Source organism: Eutrigla gurnardus, assembly GCF_963514095.1.
Source record: "Eutrigla gurnardus genome assembly, chromosome: 19".
NCBI lineage: Eukaryota > Metazoa > Chordata > Actinopteri > Perciformes > Triglidae > Eutrigla > Eutrigla gurnardus.
In genome coordinates, this window is record NC_139930.1 from 16,457,349 (window position 1) to 16,465,337 (window position 7,989).

The 7,989-nt window shown below is 45.8% G+C and overlaps 1 protein-coding gene across 1 annotated transcript in view; it reads right to left on the reverse strand.

The window, feature by feature from the left end:
• wdr45 (WD repeat domain 45) overlaps positions 1-1,929 on the reverse strand; it is a gene marked incomplete at its 5' end in the record, with an annotated part of 5,144 nt that extends 3,215 nt beyond the window's left edge. Inside the window, one exon of the mRNA XM_084034585.1 lies at positions 1,824-1,929. Coding sequence (XP_083890711.1) covers positions 1,824-1,929 — 106 coding nt within the window. The remainder of the gene's footprint in view (positions 1-1,823) is intronic.
• Between the last annotated feature and the right edge of the window lie 6,060 nt (positions 1,930-7,989).

Below are 7,989 nucleotides of genomic sequence, written 5' to 3' on the forward strand. Positions count from 1 at the left end.
AAGTCAAAGTCAGATTAGTTCTCATTTGTCTCCGTGTGCACGAGTGTATTCATGTTCCGGGGCTTGGACTGCTTTTAAAATTGCTGCGTGTGCAGTTTGTGTGAATGTGTGAGCGGTGTGAAAAACGTGAAAGCGTACGAACCAGCAGAAATCCTGGAGAATAATCAGCAAGGTGCTTCGGTCCGACGCTACGGACGAGGCTGAGCTTCACAGCGTGGACATGAAGTCATGACTCAGCATATTAATGCTCAGTAATCACCATAACAGATGATTACATGATTGAACGTTGGAGAAGGAAACATAAAGCGCCTTATCATCATTAACGCCGGAGAGAAAGGAAAAACAATCACATTTCTCTGAGCTGAGAGAAAGTGGAGATCTGAATCTGACCCGAGGTCAGTGCACAGTGTTTAAAGGTCTCTGTGGAAGGAAGCCCATTCAGCACAACTGAATACCAAATCTTACATCAGCACATTTTCAAAAGAGGGGCTGTGAACCAGATGCCCATGTTAATTAACTCGTCGTAATGATTAATTCAGTGATTCTGAGTCTTTGACCTCCGAGATAAACGTTTCTTAATGTTCCACATGAGACGAGAACGAAGCATCCTTTCATATCTGAACTCTTTCAATCAGAAACTACATTCACCTGATGTTACTGATATCAATCCGAGAGGAGGCGGGGCTTAGCACCAGAGAGGAGGCGGGGCTTCCCTCCAACCAGGTTTCATCTATCCTGAAAGTCCACAGGAAAATATTTTTTTTTATTATAAAATCATAAATTTGCAATTTAAAAACCCCCCACTTGCCATCCAGACTTTAAAAGAGATGTCGTTGTCATGGCAACGTCTCTTTAAATCCGGATGCTGAGATAATATAGTGACTCGTATTTCCTTATTGATGAATCTGATTGCAAAGTATAATTTGCTGATTTTGTCATCCACTGCAGGCCTCAAAACAGCAAGGGAGTGTTTTCACCGCAAATGTATGACTTTATGATCCAGAAAACATATAATTAGATATCATATAAATAAAGTTTTTTTAATCCATAATCTGTATTTATCCATGAATCTAGTATCCTTCGTCAACTGAAAACATAAAAAAGGTTAAATCAGCCATTTTATTTCCAAATAATGCTCAAAACTGTAAAACGGCATCCTGTCACGTGACCTTTGACCTCGTCGTTGCTTCTCTCATCACTTTCGGGGACACAGCTGCTCAGGGGAGGGGGTCACACCCGACAAGGCAGCCCCATTTAGTCGTGGTGTAAAGTATCCGTTCGGCTTTAATGAGCGATGATGTCACCATCAATAACCTTCTGCACCGGTTTAATCGATTCCGGCTTGCAGGATATCTGGAGCTCGTGATCATAAACGGGAAGATCCATATTAACGTGGATCAGGCGGCGCCGCGGTGCTCGTCATGGAGAACACAGCAGAACAAACGTTTGATTGTGTTTCTCTGTGATGTAGAAACGCTGGTTAAAGGTTAAAGGTAAACGCTGTGCGTGATGGCGTTCACCGTCCCTGCAGAGCGCTTCCCCTGTTAATAACCTCACAAACGGCGCCCCTCCGTTTAACCGCTGTATGAGTCACACCGCCGGTGGAGGGAACAAATGGCGCGTCCTCCCACGCACCTGATCCGGATCCGCGAGCCGGGACACAAAGGAGGCTTCTCATCCACTCTCACAGGCCGTTGTGTAACGGCGTGACTCTCTGACGGCGGCGTGGAGCCGCTGAGTGGGCCGTGCTCACAGGAGATACGTGGTCGCTGCCACGGGAAGCGTTCGGTTATCGGCTGTTAAAAATAGGAGCGTGGACTGACTGATGGTGTTGTGTAACGTCCTCATCCTCCGCTTCATCAGCATCCTGCTGGTCCCGTTTAGAAGAGACCACACTGCTTCTACATCCTCGCCTACTCCTGTCTTCATCTCCTACTTTCCTGTGCCGTCCTCCACTTCATCAGCATCCTGATAGTCCTCGTTTAGAAGAGACCATGCTGCTTCTACATCCTCACCTACTTCCTGTCCTCTCCTAATTCCTGTCCTTGTCTCAATCCATCCTGTCCTCCTCTACTACTTTCCTGTCCTCCCCGCCTACTATCCTTTCATCCATTCCTACATCCTGTCCTCGTCCTCCTACTCCTGTCCTCTGCCTACTTCCTGTGCTCCTCGCCTACTCCTGTCCTCTCCTACTTCCTGTCCTCCTCGCCTACTTCCTGTCCTCGACTCTACTTCCTGTCATCATCGCCTTCTTCCTGTCCTCCTGCCTACTTCCTTGGATTCCTCCCTGGAATCATTGAAAACCTCTCTGGTCCTTGAAGACCTCCCTGGTCCTTGAAGTCCTCCCTGGTCCTTGAATTCCTCCCTGGTCATTGAAAACCTCCCTGGTCCTTGAAGACCTCCCTGATCCTTGAAGACCTCCCTGCTCCTTGAAGACCTTCTCCTGTATCAGCGTCTCATCTTCTTAAGTGTCACGTGACACTTTAACGACACTTTAACGACACTTTAACGGCGAGTCTCAGTCTTCTGAAGTGCTGATATGACAGAAACTCACCTTATCATCCCATCATCAGCCAATAAGACGTGAATGATCTCCTTGGGGGGGGGGGGTGTCTCGCCGTCCCACATTAATCTCATGGGTATCATGGGTATTGATCGGCTCCTCCCTCCCACATTAATCTCACTTGGAGAGATGAAGAAGATTAAAGTGAGAGATGAGCGGAGGAAGAGAGGTGATGATGACCTCGACGCCGCCGAATAAACGCCCACGAAGAAGAAACTTTGAATATTAATGATTGAGCAACAACTTCTGTTAGCCGTTAGCCGTTAGCCGCTAGCCGTGGTGGTGAATCAACACAGAAGCTGATCTTTTAACTGTGCGTCCCTCTAACAGACCGGATCACATTCTCCAGACCTGCAGCCCATCGTCATCCTTCACCCTAGCATGGGAGGAGATGGATGGGGTCCGATCCTAATGAGGATTCATGCACAACGTTATTATTCTGTAGAACTGTTCCCAGACCAGACGCATAAATCCTTTCTATATGTTTTACAAGTCAGAGAAAGTCCAGGACTAGAGAATCCATTTGTCATCCTGGCCTTCATCGGGGGGGGGGGGGGGGGTCTATGGGTCCTATGTGGTCTTTGGGTCCTATGTGGTCTATGAGTCCTATGTGGTCTACGTAACGGGCCCCTGGTTTGAGCCACCGATGGAAACTTCCAGAATATTGTAATAACTGAAACTTCTCCGTGAGCAGACATTGATCCTGCGGGTATTTTATTATTCCTATTGTATTATTTTTTTCCAGAACCTTTCTGTGATGATTGATGGGAAATCCATGGATGTTGATTTGCGGTGTTGAGTGGATTGTACGGTTTGCTGCCGTGAGTGCCGGAGCGTCTCAGCCGATGACCTGTGACACGCTTAAAACCGGCGACGCGACTTCACGGAGTCCCGACGGCCACTTCCAGGCCGCTTCACAGGGAAATACAGAAATAAAAGCCCCATTAATTGATTAAAGGATCGTATTTCTTCCCGTCCAGTGAATGTGGCTGGTGGGCGTCGCTCAGCTGCACAAATAGTATAAATATTAATATTCTGAAGTTTGTCTGCAGCGTCTCACCGGCAGTTCTCATCACTTCCTCGTCTCTTTACGAGCTCAGTGTAGGCAACAGCCGTAACGCTGATTTAAAGTTTTAATATGCAGAAAGTGAAAGTTTTCCCACTCGTGTTTAATTGGCGACCTGTTAGTGTGCGAGCCGGTGAGAGGGGTTTTTAAAGGGTCGTGTCTGTGGGACAGCGTGAAGAGGGTGAGACGGGAGACCTGAGACGGCGACCTCCCTGAATAAATGACAATATGGACACATTCAGTATTCTGGGTTCAGTGACTGCAGACGCTCCGCTGGGATCCGCCCGCTGCACCTCAGCCCGCGGCATTAATATGAGATCTGCCTTTAATATGGAGCTCCTTGTGTGGAATATTTAACATTAAACTTGTGGCCCCTGTAACATCCACAGGAAACCCCACACACCCAAACTACGGCTCCCCCACCCAAATGCTCTGATTTTTGATGATGTCCTCCGGTGAAGATGTTAAAAGAAGTGAAGCTGCATTCTCTGCTGGCCACCAGGGGGCGACTCCTCTCTGGTTGTATAGAAGTCTATGAGAAAATGGTCCTACTTCTCTCTTGATGTCTTATCTTAGTAAGAGATATGGTCTGTGTTTATGGTCTCAATCTCTTTTTGGGGGGATTAGCTCAGGAGGTAGAGCGGGTTGGCTGGCAATCGCAAGATTACAGGTTTGATCCCCGGCTCCTCCTAGCTGAGTGCCTGGTGTCCCTGAGCAAGACACCTCACCCTAATTGCTCCTGACGAGCTGGCTGTCACCCTGCGTGGTGGACTCCGCCGTGACATTGCTTTACGCCACGTTGTTTTACGTCACGTTGTTTTACGCCACGTTGTTTTACGCCACGTTGTTTTGCGCCACGTTGTTTTGCGCCACGTTGTTTTGCGCCACGTTGTTTTGCGCCACGTTGTTTTGCGCCACGTTGTTTTGCGTCACGTTGTTTTGCGTCACGTTGTTTTGCGTCACGTTGTTTTACGTCACGTTGTTTTACGTCACGTTGTTTTACGTCACGTTGTTTAACATTCAACCATGAAGGCTGAAATAAAACATATTTATGAAATTTACTTTTGGTTCAGAAAGGTCAACATTCATGTGTAGTTTTACAGAAACATACAAAGCCGTCATTGAACATAGTAATTTCGTCGACCAAGGCCACCCTGGAACCTGAATACATCTATTATCTCCTCTTTGACTTCTCGGAGAACACGATGTTGCTCCTTCATGCCGATTTCTGGGAAAAAAAGTGTTCCGGTGCTTTTCTTTTTTCTTTTCTTTCGGTGTTTTGACACCTTGAGATTGTGTTTTATGAGGAGGCGTAGAAGTAGAAGGCTGCGTCTTTGTGAGGAACATAAAGCAGCGGAGGAGACGCTTCACTTTTAGTTTTCCTCACTTCTATTCCCTCTCTCGTTGCTCAGCCAACACAGGACACAATGGCTGTTTGCTTTGCACACGTTGATGTGAAATGACTTTCAGGCGGCAAGGAGAGGCCTCATGAATACGCAGCAGATGTAATAGATGTGCTGCAGCGCGGCGGCGGCGACCAGATTCCCCAACGACGGGAACACGGAGACGGGCTGACGGGAACGCCCTCCTCGCTTCATTACTCACACATGACAACGGTCATGACTCATTCAAACCCACGGGGGGAGGGGGGGGGGGGGGGGCACTGATTTATCCGTCCTCATCTCCACCTTCCCCTCGGGGAGGCTTCTTCTTCTTCTTCTTCTTCTTCTTCTTCTTCTTCTTCTTCTTCTTCTTCTTCTTCTTCTTCTTCTTCTTCTTCTTCTTCTTCTTCTTCTTCTTCTTCTTCTTCTTCTTCTTCTTCTTCTTCTTCTTCTTCTTCTTCTCCTCCTCCTCCTCCTCCTCCTCCTCCTCCTCCTCCTCCTCCTCCTCCTCCTCCCTTCAGCAGGTGTAGCCCTGCCCCCTGGCCATCGTAGCCTCGGGCTGAGCTCTACTTCCTGTCTCGTTGGTGTGACCTCAGTCATTTCTTCCCTCTGAGGTGAAAATGAAGTCAGTTTGTGTCTGAGAATGAAATAAAAGTGCTGCTTCCATTCTGGATGCGTCTTTGTTGAGGATGAGATGAAACCAGGTCCAGTTTGAGTTAACGATCATTAAACACCTTTTTAAGAAGCTCCAGCCGATGTTCTGTGAGACGCCGTTACTTTTCCCTGAAAGGCTTTTATTTTGTCGCCTGAGAAACTGAAAGAGTCTAAGAGTTAGAATAAAAACCACGTCTGATATTAAATTGGTCATTAGCCTCGGGGCTTTTAGCATGACATCATGATGTAGTCATTAACAGTAGACGCACAGACATCCCCACACAAATCAACATCAAATGACGCCATATCAACCGTTGTGGGGGGGGGGGGCACAGACTACAGAGGAACATATGGCATCCTTACTCTGGAGAAAACTACACTGATGGTGGAACATCACTCACTACTTCACAAGGGAAGCTAGCTGTTAGCAGCACAGCCCTGTCTGGTTAAAATGATGGCGCGTTAACGGTTCTATTATGATGCGTTCAAGCTTGTTTCAGTAAAAATGAGGCTAATTATTATTATTATCAGCATGTGTTCGGATGTAGTCCTGTAAAATGTTTTCTCACAATGTGTTTGAGGCATAAACACATTGCGAGTGTAGCGACAGCCGGCCACCAGAACCCTGTAATCAGTCTCACCCTCATCACCACGGCAAGGCCTTCAGGGCTGCAGCTCTGAACGCTCCACTCGGCATAAAAGGCCTTTTAATTGAAACGCTGCTGTTTCTCTCTCACAATGATCTTTAGGTTTAGGTTGCAGCTGTGAGCACAATTCAGAACGATTTTCATTCTTTTTACATTTATATTATTTTATATATCCTGGGGAGTCGATCACAGCAATATTCTATTGCTTGGTTCCTCTAAGACCGGATGTTTGCCATTGCTACGACAAGGAGTGAAAGCTACCGCTAGCATCTTAGCCCAACCGCCCCGATCAATAAACACACATAAGATGACAGTTTGTCCTCATATGAATAAGAGCAACAATAACTATCAACATCATCACCCTAAGGACCTTAACGAGGCGTTGTCACACGTTGGGATGATTATTAGAAACATAAATTTACATTCATGGGACGTTAGCTAGCATAGATGCTGTTTGTTAGCTTCGTAATAAACACGCAAATCTGCCACTTTTGTCTCTGAATATTGCCCCCCTCTCTCGGCTGCGTTTTGTTTTCATCATTATTTCTACAGTTGTAGATATCGCTGAGTCATAGCTTGTTGCTGAAACTGTGAAAACTCTGCAGAGAAAAATGTGAAAATGCTTCAGCGTTCAGTGCGATGATGATGTCAGCTATCTCTTTCTCTCTTTCTATAGAAATATATTTCTATAGATATGTATGTGTGTGTGTGTGTGTGTATATATATATATATATATATATATATGAGTTGTCTTTTCTTTTCTCTGGGAGAGAAATGGCTTGTGAGGGGATGAAGGGAGATTGAATCTCGTCCTCGTGGTTTCCTCCTCGGTTGGCAGCCCGGTCAGCAGTCTCACTAATGAATAGATGTTTCTCACCATTTTTCATGTTGCATTTGCACATTTCACACTCGGCTCGGCCGGTCGGGGGAGGATTCTCTGCGAAGGTTGGAGGGTTATGGGATGAGTTACGTCTCCGATCAGGACGCCTTCATGTCCATAAAACATCGTAACCACAAACCTTTATTCTTTCTTTATTTCCAACCATTTGAAAGAAGATGAAAATTGTATTTATAACAAAAAGCCAATTTCAACATAATACACATTAGACTCATTCGGAAAGGGATATGAAGAAGTCTAGGCTTGTCAAGTCATCATTCTTCACAACACAAAATCTACGACGGCGTCTCAGGGCCACTGTAGGAACCAAAAAGCAACATTGAGAGAAACAAAATATTATTTCAATGCTAACAACCAGCATCTATGCTAGCTAACTTCCCATGAATGTACGTATGTTTGTGTTTGTAATGAATCATCCCAACGTGTGACATCACCTCGTTAACCTCGTTAAGGTCCTTAGGGTGATGATGTTGATGCTTATTGTTGCTTTTATTCATATGAGGACAAACTGTCATCTTATGGGTGTTTATTGATCGGGCGGTTGGGCTAAGATGCTAGAGGTGGCTTTCACTTGTTGTCATAGCAACGGCAAACATCCGGTCAAGGAACGTGTTTAGTTCCTTTATGACAAGTGAACGTTTTTTTCCCTACAGTGGCCCTGAGACGCCGTCGTACAAATCCATTAGAAAAAAAAAGACAAAAGAAAAATTAAAGAAGAAAAGAACAAGCGTCACTAACATCTTTTCAGAGATATATCTTTTGTACATTTTTTAAAATTG